At 39.4% G+C, this 18741-nt stretch overlaps 1 protein-coding gene across 4 annotated transcripts; it reads left to right on the top strand.

Annotated features, from left to right (window-relative positions):
• The first annotated feature begins 1562 nt into the window (after positions 1–1562).
• parvb (parvin, beta) lies at positions 1563–18606 on the top strand. 4 transcript variants are annotated; one of them, XM_007546716.2, is made up of 13 exons: positions 1563–1919; positions 10642–10731; positions 11202–11272; positions 11371–11473; positions 12996–13136; positions 14525–14640; positions 15551–15609; positions 15718–15737; positions 15984–16045; positions 16156–16224; positions 16446–16547; positions 16636–16708; positions 17899–18606. In XM_007546716.2, the coding sequence occupies exons 1-13, from the start codon at positions 1805–1807 to the stop codon at positions 17973–17975; spliced, it is 1098 nt and encodes a 365-aa protein (XP_007546778.1). In that variant the 5' UTR covers positions 1563–1804; the 3' UTR covers positions 17976–18606. The 4 variants fall into 4 exon arrangements, with proteins under 4 accessions (XP_007546778.1, XP_007546777.1, XP_007546780.1 ...); XM_007546715.2 differs by having other exon boundaries at positions 15981–16045; XM_007546718.2 differs by lacking the exon at positions 1563–1919 and adding an exon at positions 6980–7170.
• The last annotated feature ends 135 nt before the right edge of the window (positions 18607–18741 follow it).

Raw genomic sequence — 18741 nt, 5'->3', positions numbered from 1 at the left:
AATTTGAAAGCTCCCTTTCAGATCCTCCAGTCTCTTTTTTTTGTCATGGTGGTGCAAACAGCTGAGTCTTTGTCTGCTCTGATCATCAAACATTTCTCTAACACAGTTGTCTTAATTGTCAGTGTGGCAAATGTCACAAATTTCTAGGTCTTAATCTTGGTTCATGTTGATGTTGCACACTAGATTTACCAGTGTAGATGATGAAACTGACGTTCCCAGCATCTCCCAGTTCCAATTTTCATTCGTCTGATGGTAACAGTCTGGATTAGATGGATGAAACTTGGACACGGTTGGATGTTCCAACAGGAAAAATGATCTCAAACACACAAACTGTTTCTTGTAATGGATAAAACAGACTAACATGAAGCTGCAGGACTGATCCAGACCACAAGCCTGTCATAAAAATTTGTGCTTGAAAGCAGTATGTTTTCCAGGAAACCAATTTAAATGTGCTTTAGTATTTCTGATTGAAAGAATGGTCGTAAATGCAGACATTTTTTAGGCTGTAAGCTTGTTGGAAGCTGCGAAAAGCCTGTGGTAGATAAAAGTACAGCACGCGAAAGGGACTTTTAACCAAACCTTGGTGGGGTGAGTATATTTGAGACGATATGGAGCAGAAACAAAACACAAAAGATTTTCAAAAATTTCGCTTCAAAACCTTGTCTTCAAAATTCACTGAAGCTGGAGTTCACTCAAAAAAGGACCCTGTCTTTTTCCAGGTTTTTTCAAATGGTTTTATTTTTGTTTTTTATTATTTTAGAGTACAAAACTGTAGTGAATCTGCTTCAATTGAAGTTGGGCCTAAACTATAGGTTGCACAAATTATAGGAAAACACACACTTCTAAAAATGGCGTCCGAGTTTGAGAGAGCGGTGTCAAATGGGGCACCATTAAAATGGCCCCATTCTAAACGGCACATAACCATTTTAATGCTTTTGTGCCGTTTAGAGTTACTTACATAAGGCAATCTAGAACTGTTAGAAGGGATTGTCCCATAGACTCTTTAAAGTGCACTTTTTGCATATTGGTACCCTTTTTTTTACTTAGTAAAAAATTCCAACTTGCAGTTTTAGTGGAGCTATTAGGTCTAGTTAAACCTGAATTCAAAGGCTGTCTACAGAGAAGAGGTTGTGAAACTGCCCAAATTAGATTTTTATATCTATATAAAAAGCATTTAATCAGTCGGTGAGTCAAAAGCAAAATACAGAGGGGAGAAATGTTAAAACGGCAATAATAAAGAATGTCAATTTAACAAATCGAGAAAACCGTGGCATTATTAGACTTTTGCGTATTAGAAGATATAAGTGAAAAAGAGCAAGAAACCAAAATGTTTTCCAAACTCACTTTTCATTTTTCCATACTATTCAATAAATTGCAAACTTTTCCAGATTTTTGTGTGTGTGTGTGTGTGTAACCTAAACCTAAATTAGCCCACACGTGGGCTAATTTTAGCTAACCGACAACATGAACGACATCTGCAGGCCTGTGGGTGGCGCTGTGGGTTAGCCGCAGCAAATAGAGACTTTTTCCTCCCATGTGAATCATCTGTGTTAAAGCCAAACCACCGCGGCTGCCTCCTGGAAGAAGCCTGATTACTGTGCCGTGTGTGTGTGTGTGTGTGTGAGAGAGAGAGAGAGAGAGAGAGAGAGAGAAAGAGAGAGAGACAGTGTGTGTGTTTGGGCTGTGATTGGGTAATCTGAATGCAGATCTGGGAGGAGTGAGCGGAATAACAGAGAGAATAAGAGAGACGGGGATAAAATAAAAAAAAAGGGTTGGCCCAAAGAGAAGAGCCGCAACAAGAACCATGTCTCTGACTCCGAGCGCATCTGCCAGCCTGCAGCCAGCAAAGATGAAAAAAGACGAATCCTTTCTGGGGAAATTAGGAGGAACCCTTGTCCGGAAGAAACGGGCTAAAGAAGGTGAGTCGGTTTAGAGTTTTTCCTGCTTTAATGCGTTTTTGTTGTTGTTATTGTAATAATAAGTCCTCCTGTGTTTCTGTCCATGGTGCTGCAATCACAAGATTTTCCATCGTAGAGTAGGCACGTTGTTTGAAATGCAAACACAGACGGGTTTTGATGGTGGTGAAGCTGATAAAAGTGAACATGGAAGGCATCTATTTATATAAACAAAGACTTCATAGATGGCAAACTCCTCTGGCATTCAACATGAGGTAAAGATGTATAAATAGATCAGATCCTCAGAGTGACCCGTTACAGGAATGCCTTTTGATAAAGAAAAAATTAAGATTATTAACTTGAAGCAGTCTTTATTTTTCTACTATTCTGTGTTTAAGCAGCTATTTTTATGTCCTTAATCCACAGAGCAGTTTGGTCAGAAGGACAGCTGCAAAGGTTTATCAACCTCAAGCTGTGTGTGTGTGTTTTCTCACTGCCATGTGTTTGCAATTTCCATTAGAGCAGACCCACTGGCAGGAGGTCAGAAACATTTTAATTGTTTTAGGAGGAACCCTGGATTCCAGGCTTCACCTTTCAAGGAGAATGTTCTCTCATTTGAACTTCTCTTAATGGATCGGGCAATGCAAAACTGCTTTTGTGCAGTTTAATCCTTTTGTTTTTCTTCCCCCATTGAATTTAGCAAAGATACTCACAATGTTGGGTTTAAAAGTGCAAACATTCCTAACGTTTAAGAAAAAGACCGTTTTCAGAGCGGTTTTAGAGGTTTTGATGTAAAGCTAAACAGTTTTTGAAATATCTAAATTGTAAGATTTCATTCTAATTTTGAGGAGACGGTGAAAGAACGAGAAAAGCTCCTGGTTGTTCTTCGCCTCAAATAAAATCACCATTGCCTAAGTTCAGATAGCAGCTGATGGTTACAACTCATATTGTGATAATTTCTGACTTTCAAAGATGAAAATGGATGTTAATTTACAAAGAACTGAGTTGTACAATTGATGTAAATAACTAAGGGGTGACCTCACCTGTTCTATGTAGATCCAATCAGAAGTTTAATCGTCTGAAAAGGCAAATAACTTCAATGGATTTCAAAATAGTTTTGTCTAGTCCGACTTGTGTTTCAAAACCAGTTTTGATGTATGTTTGGGATCATTTTTCAACTTTAACACCTAGCGAGTCATCGTCCAATGACGTCAGTTTAACATCCACACAAACTCGGACCTTGTCACCCACCCACTCAAGAAAAATGGGATTTCCAAATCTATGTATACTGTAATATATGTTGCTATTAATAGATGTTATTATTAGATGTTGGGAGCATCATGTTTATCTCCAGTGGTTCTGGTGATCAGAAAGGATGACTCCCTCAAAAGTCTTGAGCTTCACTTTAGTTCAGTAGCTATGGATTAATAAAACCCCAGTAGGGAGTCCAACAGGACAGTGATCATAAGCAGATATGAAAACTGAGTTTGGAAGGCTAATAATAAGCTTCTTTAAATGAATTTGACATCAAAGCTGTGGAAAATTTATAGACTGTGCTTAAAATTCAGGTCAGAGCCAAAAAAGGTCCAATATCCAACCTGAAGTATGCCAGAAGTTTCACGACAGCTACAAAAAAAGTTTGGTTTCTCTTTAAGGAGATGTATCTATGCTATACTTTAACCCCTCAATTTGTTTTTCTTCAATAATAATAATACACACAAAAAAGCAAAAAGTCAAAAATGAGTGTAGATGTTTTCACCATGAAAGCACCTGATGCGTTCTGCCAACCTCTTCTCTGATTTAAATCTGTTTCCGATCTAAATTTGACCAGCCTGTTGAGTGCGTACCACTGATGCTGACTGACGTTTTCCTTCCTCATACCCAGGATCTTATCAGAAGTTTCTCACCACCACAAGCCGGATCTATATCTGCTTCATGAAAGTAGAAGTGCTTACTTGGAAGACCTCACGAATTTGAGCTGATAAAATGCTCCAGTCAGAAAAGCTACGAACATGCATCAGCTTAACGATGACTTCTTCTACAAATGTATTGAGATTCTCAAAGTTAGTTTCTTAAATCCTCGGTTTGTCATGTTTTCATGACGCTAGAAAGTAATTGACTGCAAATGAGCTAAGGTATTATTTTAAGAATGCACAAGTAGAATAGTTGAAAAAGGAAATCCTGTGCATATATTTGAAACGTGTCACTCTGAACTAAAATTATTCATTCAAATAATTAATAAATATTCATAAAATGTTGTGGAATAAATTAGGGCTGTTGTAAAATAATATTTTAGTAATCGAGTACTCTATGGAATATTTTTACGATTATCCGAGGAATCTGATCTCTCTCTCTCTCTCTCTGCCATTCCTACCATTCACTCCAAAACCACGATTCCAACGCCAGAAAAGCTGTCGTAGTTCAACCATCGCACCACAAACGTCTACAATCCTTATTTGTCCCCAAAACGCCACACAATTCAACACCATGCTGTGAGCACTTCACAACAATTCATTGGCGGAAGTGAGAGCACTGCCCTCCACAAATAATGATCCGGCTGGAACACGGTGCGCTACATAATAAAACAATTTAATTAAGCTTCGAGGCAGATAAATTTTCCTTGAGGAATTTTAATACTCGAGGAATTGTTTCAGCCCTAGAATAAATAATCTCATACTCTACAAACAGGTTGTAATTCAGTTTCAGAATCATGTTTGCCAAAATAATATATATAGTTCAAACAGAAAATATAATTTTATTCCCTTTGTGACTAATGTCGCTAATTCGCATCATACGCAAATGTACACTAATTTCAGGTCTAGCAATCAAATTAAGAATTGTTAGTTAACGTATGACAACAAAAAGACAAGCAATGTTTTTATTTAAATAAATGAACATAAATCCAGGCAATATGTTTGTTTTAAATTTGTGATATTTGTACGAACCTTCTCATTATCTGCGTGAGACGCCCTCACACAGATCTCAGATCTGTTGAATGTTTAAAGAGACAGTAGCATTGTAGCTTTTGAAGGCAACGTTGCTGGCAGAAGACGGCGTGTTGCCGTCCTGGGTGTGGTTCAAAGCTGACACTCAGCAGATGAGTTATGCCGTTAGAAAAGTTGCCTCACTTTTGCTGAATAATCTCTTACTAGTGACCACAACATGTGGTTCAGTGCTACATACAGGACAGAACATGTCACCTTTTCAGAGACTTTTGTCTCTGGCGTTTGACTCTCTCTGTGCGAAGTGATGAGCTGGAAGGAAGTCTGTGTTTCGCCGATGAGATTGGAATCAATTTGTGGGCAGACAGTGTAGTTCGCTGGAAAACGATGAGGCTGCCGTCGCATCCTGATCGTTTTGACACTGTGGTTACACCCTAAATATACAATACAGTGTAGAAATAAACAGACTGGAGGACGGATGGCAACAGCAGTGAGTCATTACACTCTACATGTAAAATGCTTTCTTATTTTAGTATAACTTCGTATGCACCGTATACCTAATTTAGCTTGCTTAAAAATTAAGTTTTGAACAGTACATAGCGGTCTGTTTCTTTATGCGATTATTATTTTACTAAAAGAGGAATTTACTCAATTTGTGCCCAATTTCTACTGGATTTAGTTCAGTTTCATTTACAAATTCCCGAGCTTGTATTGCAATATTCAGTGACTTGCACAAATTTATTAGAACCACAAATTTGAATGTATATTTTTATTATTTTATGTGGTTGACAACACAGTGCAGAGCCATGAAGTGGGAGGAAAATAAGAATTTTTAAGTTTCCAAATAAACATCCATAAATAGTTGTATGCATATTCAGCCCTCGTTAAGATAAAAAAGAACTTTATTGATCCCTTTGAGACTTTCCCTCAGGGAAATTGTACCACATCTTGTTGTTTTTGAAACGTCGTCTCACTTCCTCAACTCCTTGACAGATCAAATGGAAACAAGCCCTTTTTATCAGCAGCAGAAAATCAACAGATCAAACTTTAAAAAAGAAGAAAAAAAGGCTCCCACACACAGATAAAGGGGGGGAAAAAAAAGCTAAATGAATTCCAGCTGTGGGGTCTGAAATGCACAACCCACTCAGACACCATCCTCTCCTTTCTGCTGTTACTCACCGATTCCTGACTGGATGTAAATAACCGGCGCTATTTTTAAGCGGCCGTCTGTCTGTCGTCTCTGTACTACGGCCTTATTTATATCCTCCCCTGTGCACCTCAGTCAAGCGGCTCTTTCCCAGCCGGAGGAGGTCGATTTCAATCTGTTTAACGTCGTTGTTTATGATGCACACAGATTACAAGCAGACCGTCTCTAATGCAAAGGGAACCTCCCTGCAGTGGTTTTGATAAATCGCTGTCATTTAACCCAGTCGTCCGTGTAGATGGAAGCTCCTTTCTTGGCTTCTGGTGGTTCAGAAGATTAATGCTCATGGCTGCGAGCTTTGTGTGTATTAAATTAGAACAAGTGGATTAACAGGAACACAGTCACAGCCCAGCTGGTTATACGATGCAGCAAAAGATATTCACGGCACTGTTCTCATGCACAGTTGACTTGCTCGTTGTAACAAGCCTGTGAAATTTGCAGCAAGAGTATTAAATATAAGTCATTATTCACTGATAGAACCCGTATTGTGAGCGTGAGAACACCCCACTCTCAGGTCTGAATTTGTGATTCAAGTACGTAGACGCGTTATGTTGCGTTTTCAAAGCACAAACAGCTGCTGAATGCAGAAAATGCCTCTAGAAATAGAATTTTCTCCCATCGTTTTGGCGCCCCCTCCTGCGCGGCGCCCCTATGCAGAGCCACTTGTTGTTCTGGCTGCAGTGACATCAGTTTTTCACATTTACCTGTGATGGTTCCTCAAAGTGCACCTAGTCTCCACATCCCAGAGCCGACCTGTGCGCTCTGACCTAATTGCCTCCGGCGTGGTGTGTGTCCCCTTCCTATCTCACACACACACATACACGCGCACGCACACACCCCCTCCTCTGATGAACCTGTCTGGTAGCTGCGCCGCAGAGGTGGGGTGGAGAGCTGTGACAGAAATAAACACGTGATGACGCCCCTGGCTCTGCTCAGTTGCACCGATCGCAACTTACTCTCACACACACACACTGCACACAAATACTCTCAATATTTAATACCGTTCTCATTCTGTGACTGGTTCCTTCGCTTGCTCGCCGGCTCCAAGGAGGATCCGGAGTGTGTGTTTCTTTTGGGGGGAAAGGGGACATGGCTGGGCTGCTGTGTGGGACTAAAAGGAAGAAGCAAGGTAATCTGATTTTTTTTTTTTATTGCTGGACTATTAGGAACTTGGAAGTGAAAATGGGGAAGCGGGAGCCGTCAGTGCAGCTTTGGTTAAATGTCAGCTGTTAGGAATCAGCAGCGCACTGCTTGAGTAAATGAGTTGTTTTTTTTCTTCTTTAAACATTACGATCATTCAGATGCACCCCACACGGTTCAAAACAGCAGTTATGCAGTGAGATGGACACACAGGCAGGAAGCAGCAATTATGAGGAATTTCAGTCAATCTGATGTGTAATTATAAGCTAACTGCTGATCTATAGTACGATTAAAGGCTCAATGAGAGGGCTGAAGCAGATAGTAAATCTTTGGGGAACCCTCTTCTTCTCCGGCTAATTCTGTTTATCTTCTCATGACTCGCCGCTTTGAGGTCGTATTACTGTTCTAGCTGTGCTATAAACACACTCCGGTTTGTTCCCTTTGACATCCGTCTCCTCCTCCTCTGCCCTTCCAGGCTCTAGGAATAATCCAGGACTTGGATGAAACGATAGATTTGGAAGCATTGATTGCGCTTTAGCCTGTTGCAGGTTGTGCAAATTGAAAAGCGGGAGGATAAAAAGCATTATGGCCATTAGGAGCAAGAAAGCCCTTAAATCTCCTGGAGTATCGCCGCAGTCCGCGTCCAAACGTGCCAGCAGAAATATATTCTGCTTAAAGACGGATTCACAAGTGTCAAGAGTTTGTTTTTCCATGAAGAGATTTTGAAGTCATTACGCTGCTTCCACTACCGAACAAATCCAAGGTTACAGAGAAGGTTTTCTTCTTGTTGTTGTTGATAGATTGGACAGTAAATGTCAAGCAATCTGTTCTGAAAAAGGAAGTAAGAAATATGAGAAACTTTTGGAATGAAGCTCGGAGCCGAAACCAGAATAAACATTTGCCAAGTGCTCAACAGCAAGGATGTAAATGTGATGCAAAACTAATGAGCTTGGAGATCCACATCAGGAAGAGCGTGCAAATTTCACCAGACACAGTATACTCTATTCGGTTCATTGAACTTGTACACTCACTGGCCACTTTGTTAGGTACTCCCAGTGGTAGATCTCTCTCTTTATTTTTTTTTTAATCTTAGGAGCCCCATCACATATTGTGAAACGCATCACTGCTTCACTGGTTCCAACGCATCACACAGGTCCTTTATTGGATTGAGATCTGGTGACTGCAGTGGCCGCAAGGAATCCATCGTCATGTTCAAGAGGCCTGCTTGAGCTGATTTGAGATTTGTGACAGAGCATTGTCCTGCTGGAAGTAGCCATCAGATGAGTACATGTTTCCTCCAGTGGTGTAGCGCCACCACAGGCGAAAGGGGTGAACAGGTTTTTCAAAGGGTTTGGCAGCTGAAACTCTTAGGTGTAAAAACGTCTACAGATCAGTGTTTCACTACTATCTACCATTGTCTCAGTTTGGTGAGTCTTTGACGATCCTTTGTTCAGTTTGCTGTTCTTAGGTGGCAGGAGTTGGCTCCCAGTGTAGATGTCTGCTGCTGTACATGCCTCCTCCAGGTGGTATCCTGTGTGCCTTGGCTGTAGTGAACGATTTCTTTGAGTCCCTATTGCCTAACATCATCTCTGCCCATTCTCCTCTGACATTAATATGCTCTCTCTTCCCAACCATTTTCTATAACCCAGCAGTGTGAAGGTCCCAGTAGATCAGCAGTGTCTGCAGTACTTCAATTTGTGTGATTGGCCAATTTGCTATTAGTGCCAACAAGCAAACAAACAGGGGTCGATAAGTGCATCTCCATTAATTTCTTTAAGAGCATTTATTTTCTATCATCTGTGGAGAAGCAACATTCAGTTTTTATGCTCTATTAATCTGGTACAAACTTCCCAAAAAACTGTAAAGCTGCTGAAACCCCGATGAGTTCCTTTTAAATCGGTGACTAAAAACCTACTCACTTAGAGTTGCCTTTGATTCTTAATAACAGGAACATTGATTGATCAATATTTTTGATCGGCGATCAAATGTATTTGGAGCATTTCGATGATGACTTTTCACAAGATCTAAAGTTTACTGCTGCTTCATAGTCAGTTTCTGCATTACGTTTTTGTGATGTAAAGCGCTTTGAAATGCCTCTTTGCTGAAATGTGCGACGCAATTAAACTTGACTCGACTTGTGATACTTGAAGCAAAAGTTTGAATATTTAATTTGTATTTCACACAATTGGTGAAGCACCAGTAAGTCGGTACCATTGTACTTTGTACAAAGTGAATACTTTGCAATTCCTCCGTCTTACACTGTCATAATGATCCCCTACAGTGAATATCTACTCCACAAGTTTATTCTTTTTTTCTTTAAGATAATTTTGTTGGCTCTACTTGACAGCGAGTGGAGGGAAGTGGGACGATGTTGGGTTGTTAGCAAGTTGCAGGCTTAAAATGACAGTACCTTAGCCAATCAGAGCAGTCGTTTACAGTACATGATTGGGCTTGAGTTTAATGCTTAATCACAGTAGCCACATGAAGAGGATCTACATGCTATGTGGTTAGCTCATTAGTGTGCAAGAAGAGCTGAAATAGCCAACGTGTGAGTTCTGGTGTAATTTAGAATGTGTCCCTTTTTTCTCGCCAATCCTCTCTAAATGCAAACACTGTGTGTTAATTAAATCCTCTGGATGTGTGTGTGTAGTGCAGCAAACCTCAGCTGAAAGTAAATCAACCTGCAGGCTGAACCCCAGTACTCAGCTGTTTGATTGTGACAAACTATTAGCTATGGAGCTTTTTTTTTTTCTTCTTTTTTTTATATTTTGTTATGTTATAAGCAGAAAGCTTAATGTTTGCCCCCCCGAGTCACTCAGCTGCAGAACCATCTTTTATGTCAAAGCAATTACAGCTACAAGTTTTTGGGGGTAAATCTCCAGTTTTGCACATTTCGAAACTAAAATCGGTTTGATTTTCAGTCGCACTGAATAAAGAGCATCTGCAAAAAGCAACTTTCAAATCCCGCCACAGATTCCCATTTGGACTCGGATCTGAACTTTGACTGGACCATTTTAAGACGTTAACACGCTTTTCTCTAAGCCGCTGCGTCACAGCACCGGCTCGGACTCTAAACTTCATTTTCTTAAACAGTATTTTGGTTTGACTTCATCGAACTTGATGTAATAAAATAATAAAGAGTTGTATACAAACAAAACAAAAGAAGAATAGTCGTAAAGTATATTTACATGTTCAAAGGAGAGAGTAGAAGTTATTTTTTCTTATTTGTAATTGTTTATATTGCAGAAAACATTCAATGTGACTGTATATTTTATTAAATAAAGAAGTTCAATATTTGATTCCATTTCTATTTCTACGTTGTTGCGTTTTTGTTCTGTACTCTTCATGATTTCAGTTTCTTCTCACCTTACATTACATTTTTAATTTCTCTTGCTAATTTCTAAAGCATGCTTGCTTTAAAAATTGACCTGATTTCTCCCCGTTGTTTCCATCTCACCAGTGAGCGATCTCCATGAGGAGGGCAAGAACGCCATCAACGCACCGCTGCTTCCCTCAGCAACAGAAATCCATCCGGAGGACACTCTGCTGGGTACGAACGCTGCAAACGAACCATTTGGACCTGAAAAGCACCTCACACTTGCGTCCGGTTGTGTTAAATTTAGCGATGGGTTACGGTTGGACGTTTACTGCTTCCAGTTCTTCAGACTGATTTCTCAAGGCAGTGTGTCAGAGGGTATTCAGGCCTCAGAGGTCAAGAAAACGACTCTGCTGAAACTGTTTCACAGCGGAGAAGGAGGAAGTGAAAGTGGGTGGAGTGCGGATGCCCTTGAACTCCGTAAACTGTGAAATCATCTCTGATGCATCTCGGAGGAAAAGCTTGTCTTATTGATGGCTGTGAAATTATTTTTGAAGGAAAACCTGTCATCATATTTATAAACTATTGATCTCACCAGCGAGAAAAGAAAAAATATTTCTTATTTGAATAAAAAGTTGTTATAAGCGACACTTTATTAAATTCATGTTTCATGATTATAGTTTTGACATTGCTTTTCCTCGCAGAAGAAAATGCTGAAAGGATCATGCTGGACCCCACGTCAAGGGAAAACCCTAAATTTAAAGATCTCGTGAAGGTAAATGAGACCAAATGGGATTTTGTGAAGTGAAAAAAAAGCTGAATATGTTCAGAGCAAAACATAAATACACCAATCGTGCGAACGGGATCACGCAGGTGCTGATCGACTGGATCAACAGCGAGCTGGAGGAGGAGAGGATCATAGTGAAAGACCTGGAGGAGGACTGCTACGACGGACAAGTGCTGCAGAAGCTGTTCGGTAGGAAATGGTCACATGTTTAACAGTTACAAAAATAAAACCTCCTCAGAGGGTTTATTCTTGGTAGACGGCATTAAGGCTTGTTTCAGTCATGCTGGTTTTCATTTCTGTTCTAAAAATGTAAAGTAGGTTCATTTCTTACTGTTCTGTTTGCCAGGTGGGCACTAACAAGTCCTGGCTCCTGAAACAACAGCACGATTTGCCCCAGGATTGCATTTCTGGAAACCATTTAGTTGGGAAAATTGGAAACCTGAAGTTCAGATAAATGTTCTGCTCATTCAGTTAATGCATTAGCAGCTCTATTCGATTGTCTTCTGTGAAAAATGTGATTTGTTTTAGGATGTAAAGCACCAGCATGTTTAACAGCATCCCCGTATTTGTCTTTTCTATAATTATGAAAATAAAGGTTTCAGAAGAAAATCAGATATTAGTAACTAATGTTTATCCTCTTTTTTTTCCCGCAGAGTATTTTATTATTTTAGCATGAAGAATTTTTTTTTCCCCTTTAAAGCACTAAACAGTTTTTTTTTTACATTTGCATTCGTGGAGATAGATTTTTAAATATTTGTTTTAAAAATAATTGACTTGCATATATTCAGTCAAAGCTATAAAACTTATTTTTAAGCCAAAAGAGTCTAGATTCAAAAAGTTGCTCAGCATTTCTGACTGGCTGGTTGTCCATGTTGGTTTTCAAAAGTGTACTTACACAAGTTGGCCAGCAGGTGGCTTTGTATGGCATGTCACTCTAGTCCAGTGGTTTCCAAACATTTTCTAACATACTTGTAGCTCTGTACAGCAGCAGGTCTCCTTCACTGCCGCACAGGTGTAAACCCAGCGCGAGAGTCGTAGCGCTCATGTTGCGTTTAAAGGGGGCTTGGAAAAACGGGTTACGACATGTTAACAACGGATAAAACGGTTTTAACCGCTAATAAAAGTGACAGAAGACACAGATATGGGAAGTGTGGAAGCTCCTACTGTATCAAATTGACATAGGAATAACAGAGTTGGCCATTCTAAGGTAAAAACCCAGCGCATACAGTGTTCATATTTTTTTTTTAATTTTTTTTATTTTTTATCATTCATCCAGACGGCTTCCTGCGCCCCCCGTGCAATGGCACGGCGTGCCCCACAGTTTGAGAACCTCTGCTCTAGTCCAAAGAGTTGGCTTATATATAGCATAACACCCAGCTATTTACACGTAAACAAATGGCTTGTGGCTAGCTGTCTATTTTAGTGGACACTAAGCACGAAAAGAACTCCGTGCGTTTCTTAATGATGAACACAAAACAGGAAGTATGTTCACATTTAAAGCCAAATGTTCTTCAGCTGCTACCAAGACATCTTTTGGATGGCTATGTGGGATTTTTGCCCCGTTTCAAACTCCATCATTCTTGCACCTTTTGCAGTCAGAGTCCTTTGTTGCATTTGTTCATCTGCTGGCTACTTTTTATGTGTAGTAATATTTGAAACGACACAGATGAGCTTGGACTTCTAAACCTCTTCCTTTGTCTGTCGGTGACAGAGAAACTGTCGGGTCGGAAGTTGAACGTAGCGGAGGTCACCCAGTCGGAGATTGGACAGAAGCAGAAGCTTCAGACGGTTCTGGAGGCCGTCAACAACACGCTGAGGCCTCACGGCTGGACGCTGGAGTGGAGTGTGGACTGTGAGTTTGACACCCTTTTCAGTCCCTGACTTCTTGAAGTAAACGCACAAAACGTATACGTACAATTTTAATGTGTGACACTTAGTCCTGTCATAATAACTAAAGTTTCTGGACGATTAATCTTCCCAGATGTTATCGCGATAAACGGTAATATTGTTGTTTTGAGACAATTTTCCAGTAACACAATGATGATAATGGCACAACAATGCAAGAACATGTTCTCAAAGATCAATAAACTTTAAATTCTAATTAACATTTAGCACTGGAACTGGAAGACATTTTAAATATCCAAATAAATCAACAAAACAACAGAAACGAGTAATAAAATGAGTGATGAAGTCTCTGGAAACAAAATTATCCTTCAAAAAAAGGTTTAGTTGAGACCAAAACTCCAGTCTGAAGACTTTTACTATCCAACTTAGAAAAACGTAGAAAGAGAAAAACGATAAATTTGTTTTAATTTACGATGCGATTATTTGATTTAGTGATTACTGTGGCATAATTTGGTTAAACACAGCTGAGCGTCTTCATTTTTAAAATGACGAGTATTTCCTTCTAAACACAGTTGGGAAATCCCAATATCACAAAGAACTTCCTAGATAGATGTGCTTTACTGCCAAACGTATTCACTTGTCTGACTTCACACACACATCCCGGATGAACTCGAGTAACATCCCATTAGTGATCCATAACGTATATTATGATGCCTGCTCACCCGTTGCCCACCATTTCATCGTCTGTAACGGCTTCAGTCTTTCTGGGAAAGCTTTTTATTTTTCACGAATGTCTGACTATCCTTCCGGTTGTGAGATCAGTCACGATGAGAGGTCATTGAAGCTGTAATGTATTCTTGCTTCTGCATACACTTTCATACTCCCTTTCATGCATCATCATAGTCTTTCCCAAGAGAGTGTGGAGGTGTTTGAGAAAACAAGAATACGCGATGGCCTCAACGGTATGAGTTCTTGCATTTTTATACCATTACAATTATATTACTTAGAAATGCTGTCAAAACAATGTTATCGTTTATCGCAATAAGTTCTGATTATTGCGACAAGTTATCGTCCAGCAAAATTTGCTATTATGACAGGAAACTGAGCAGATGACCAAAACAAGATGTTTGGTTGTTAAAACACGGTGTTGCCATGCAACAAAGCTGTTTGGTTGCCCATACAGACAGTTGTTGCCGGATGCAAGTTTTTCAGTGAGAGATGTTAAATAGTGAAGCTGAAGAGGGAAGACGTCAACGCTCTACACCTGAGTGTTTGTCTCCCAACCCATATTGTTATTGCAGAATTTGGCACATTTTCTCTGACATTGCACAGCTCTACCCAATCAAACTCATGCCAACATTAACATGATTTTCTGTTTCATTGTCGTCTCTGCAGCGATTCATTCAAAGAACCTGGTGGCTATCGTTTACCTGCTGGTTGCCCTCGCTATGCACTTCCAGGCTCCCATCAGACTCCCTGAACACGTGACTGTGCAGGTGGTGGTGGTAAAGGTAAGGTTCCAGTCGGCTTGCAGGATCACTGAAAGCACTGAAGGCTGGAATGTGAATACATTTGAGTAGTAAAACGATTGATTTAAATGCTTTCTTTCAGTTTGTCTTCAGTATTTCAGTTCAGCTAGAAAAAATGCATGTCTTAAAAATAGACTCAACAGAGTCTAAGCTAAGCTACAGCTGCTAATACCTTCATGTCTTTCTCCATTTAACTGTCTATTGCTGCAACTGACGGTTGTCGACTCTTCTCGATGATTGTGGTGACATTTTTGTATGAAATGTTATGTATGAATTGTGAGTTTTTATTAGCTGTAATTACTAAAATAAACAGAAATACAGTGAATGATTTGAAGTACAATGAATTAAAATTAAACTTTTAGCTTTATTCTGTTTATTGAGATGCATTTGCTTTTAAATTGTGCGTCACGTACCTTATGGCTTGTTTACTGGGAGGAAGGTGTAGACTTGTACATTTCTCACTGTAAGAATGAAAATCTTAACGATGCTGTTAATACTCGTTGAGCGCCCCCAAGTGGTTATTCTGCTCGGCTCTCTTCGGGCGTTAGGCATGAGATGAGTTGACAGATCTGCATTAAATGAGATGAAGTGACATCAATAATGGGTCATTGCTGCTGTGAAATTTGCATAATTTCTTGTGCAGAATTTTTTTTAACATGTAAAAAAAAAAAAAAGAATTACGTATGCGACAGTATCAAATGTCCAGAAAGGTGAACCTGGAGAGCCAGTTCCAGAAATATCTTCGTACTCTAACTATATGGAATAGTGTGGCCAGGGCGTTGACATTAGAAGCAGAAATGATGTTCCTGAAATTAAAACTGTGGTTGACATTTTCTTTGTCAGCAACATGAGTTGCTCTCTGAAGTCACAACTTTTATTTGTGTTCATGAAGAAGAGAGAAGGAATCCTGCAGACTGCTGTCGTGGCTAAAGAACTGACCAGCACCACAGAGTAAGAGCTACCAAGACACGTTTATGAGCCTTTTTGGAAGTGCTTGTTGCCTGCAGCTGAGGAACAAACAAATTATGTAATTTCTCTCATTTGCTTTTTTTGTTGCAGAATGATGCTGGGGCGATTTGGTAAGTTAAGGAAACCCAAAACGTTGTGTAAAAAGCTTAAGTAACTAGATTATCTTGGTAACAATTTGAATTCATTTTGTTTTGGTTCTTCTTAAATGTCAAACTAGAAGTGAACACATGCTGCTTCAGTCACAGATTTAAAAAAACAAAACAAAAAAAACCATCTTTAATCAGATAAAGATAAAACCTTTGAGTCATCACCAGTCGGTGTTTGTACCTCCTTCAAGTCGTTTTCCTTTCCAGCAGAGCGGGATGCGTTTGACACGTTGTTGGATCATGCGCCCGACAAGCTCAATGTTGTAAAAACGGTAATAAGATCTCAGCTGAACATTAGATGTTGTTTCTAAAGCTATGTTTTTATTTTTTATTAAAGAATGTGTTGTAAAATTGCTGAACGGTTTTGGGATTCTCCCTTCAGTCCCTCATCACCTTCGTGAACAAACACCTGAACAAGCTGAACTTGGAGGTCACTGAGCTGGAATCTCAGGTATCTTATGGATATATTTTTAAAATCACATCCTATCCAATTAAGTCATGTTATTTATATATTGTCTATATTAAAAAAAATGTATATGGTGCATTACAGTTTAACTGATTTCTTTCTGTTATTCTTTTGACTGGATGACATTTTTAAAGCAAATCCCTTCACGATCTGTTATGTTTAACGTGTCCATTATACATATTTATAAGATGTTTGTATTTCCTTAGTTTGCTGATGGAGTGTACCTGATTTTGCTGATGGGGCTGCTGGAAGACTATTTTGTCCCTCTCTACAACTTTTTTCTCACCCCTGAAAGCTTTGAGCAGAAGGTTGTCTCACTTATAGAAAAGTAGAAATTAGATATGCATGTTTTTTTTTAGATGAGAAATATTAATTGCCAGCTTTGCTCCCACTTAGGTTCACAATGTGGCATTTGCCTTTGAGCTGATGCAGGACGGAGGCCTGAAGAAACCAAAAGCAAGACCAGAAGGTATTCCACCATTTCACCGCCTTAATATTACTGCAGATCAAGACTAAATTCACCTTAAAAAAATAAAACAAGACACAATTTTAATGCCAATTAATACAAATTACATGAGTTTAACTAAAAATAACTTTCTTGCTGGAGTAGTATAAACTATGCCTGTTCTGATGGAAACCTGGTTTATATTGAAAAACACAACTTTTAAGTATGGTGGAGAATCAGTGATGCTGTGGGCCTATTTCTGCAATTTGATCAAAATTTTATGGCATCTTGGACTCTTATTTTTCACTTCACTTATTTTTCTTAAAGGGTCAACGTTTTGTATTACCTACTGAATAAATGTGGAAAAGGTTTCACTGAATTAAAAGATTCATGTACTTTAAGGTTGTTTTTTTGTTGTTTTTAATGCTTCTTTACCAGGGAAGTCAATAAGTGTGCAGGAAGCTGTCATTACCAGGATCGTCCAGCAGGTGGTGACCTCGGCCTAATCTGTAACCACTTGATTTATATCCGGCTGAGCTTCTCACCCTGCTTATATAAAAGATGGCACCTCAAAACTTTGCTATGACCAGCTGTTACCATGTAGATTTCATTTTTAGATTTACAGTCATAAGTATAAACCTTATAATTATTTCTAAGATCTTTTGATGTCATTTCGCTCTGTGCAGCCATAATGTAAATGTCCTTTCTCTTTCTACAAACAAATCACTACTTATCAACTCTGTTCCCAACATTTACACTACTTCAGCTCATCCCAGCTGCTGTGATTATCTTTCATTGCAAGGCTGATTATAGGCAACAAGAGAGACCCGGAACAGAGAAACACCGACGTTAGGATGCTAAAAGCAGGCTTCGTGCAGCAACGCTGCTGTTATCTGACTGGCCCCTCGGTTAACCCAAACCCAGTTCGAATGATTAATTCAGTTTAGTGGCTTATGTACTGCGACACCTCCAAAAAAGAACAGAAACCTACTTTGTGCTTCCAAAATCCTCAGCCAGGAGTAATGCATCATATGATAATCATTTGCGAATTCTTGGGGATCTATTTTAGGCTGCGTTGCTGCTCCAAAAAAGTTGCAAATGGCTGTTCGAAGGAAAGCAGTCCGGCGCTTATCGCGCGCCAGACTCTAACAGGAACCTTCATGAAAGAGCAATCTAAAAGTAATTATCTCAATTGTTGCTTATGTTTCCTGCAGATGTGGTCAACCTGAACCTGAAATCCACCCTCAGAGTCCTCTACAACCTGTTCACCAACTACAAAAACTCTGACTGAACCCGTTTCCCTGGCGGTACTCTGGTCAGAGTAACTCTGAACACGCCGTAACGATCTGGGCACTGGAGGACGCCACCTGGGACTGAGAGACATCATTATCTGCAATCCGAAACCCCCCGGAGGAAAGGACAGAACAAGGCTCTTCTTTAATCATCTCCAAATGTCAGTATTTATTTATTCCTTCCTCGAAAGTTATCTGCGACTTAAGAAGCAGGGCGACCTTTAGGCTCTGCATTTGAATACAGCCGTCATGGGAAAATGACGACGCCGGAGAATGTTTGTGCTAAAGTGAACTAATTGCCTTCAGTGCTGAATATTTTTTGCTGGTATTTTCAGAAGGTGTCTGGATTTTTAAGGCGTGAAAATGCAACTGAAATTTGAGATAAAAATGTTTTTTCTCTTTGTTGCAAAAAAAAGAAGCCAGAATCAGAATAGAAAAGCTTGTTGTATATTAGCTCTTCTTATATTTGCTTAGCCTATGCAAGAATCAAACCGTTAACTCTGTGAGACGTACGAGATGCAAAAGCAGTCTGTTCAAAACTTGTACTGTATGTTGTAAAAGTATGTGAATGTAATAACTGTCCTTTAAAACTCATATTTAATTAAAAATAGTACAAACAAGGCAAATCAACTTATAAAGCTGTTTTTTTGTTTTTTGTTTTTTTTTGTTTTTGTTGTTGCCTGTTTTTTTTCTTTTTCTTTTGGATAAAATTTTACGACTTGGTAACATATATGGGGTCAAAATGACTGCCGAGGTCCAAAAGTA

The sequence above is a fragment of the Poecilia formosa genome, unplaced genomic scaffold (genome assembly GCF_000485575.1).
Source record: "Poecilia formosa unplaced genomic scaffold, Poecilia_formosa-5.1.2 Scaffold17, whole genome shotgun sequence".
In the NCBI taxonomy this organism is placed as follows: domain Eukaryota; kingdom Metazoa; phylum Chordata; class Actinopteri; order Cyprinodontiformes; family Poeciliidae; genus Poecilia; species Poecilia formosa.
Note: the sequence above shows the minus strand (reverse complement) of the source record. Positions and strands in the feature narration are given on the sequence as shown.

What these genes read in the sequence shown, in the direction of transcription:
- parvb (XM_007546715.2), top strand. Translation starts at nt 1,805, where the DNA reads ATGTCTCTGACTCCGAGCGCATCTGCCAGCCTGCAGCCAGCAAAGATG. An exon ending in CTGAAAGCTTTGAGCAGAAG is followed by an intron (nt 16,548 to 16,635) that starts GTTGTCTCACTT and finishes GCTCCCACTTAG; the next exon opens with GTTCACAATGTGGCATTTGC. An exon ending in ACCAAAAGCAAGACCAGAAG is followed by an intron (nt 16,709 to 17,898) that starts GTATTCCACCAT and finishes TGTTTCCTGCAG; the next exon opens with ATGTGGTCAACCTGAACCTG.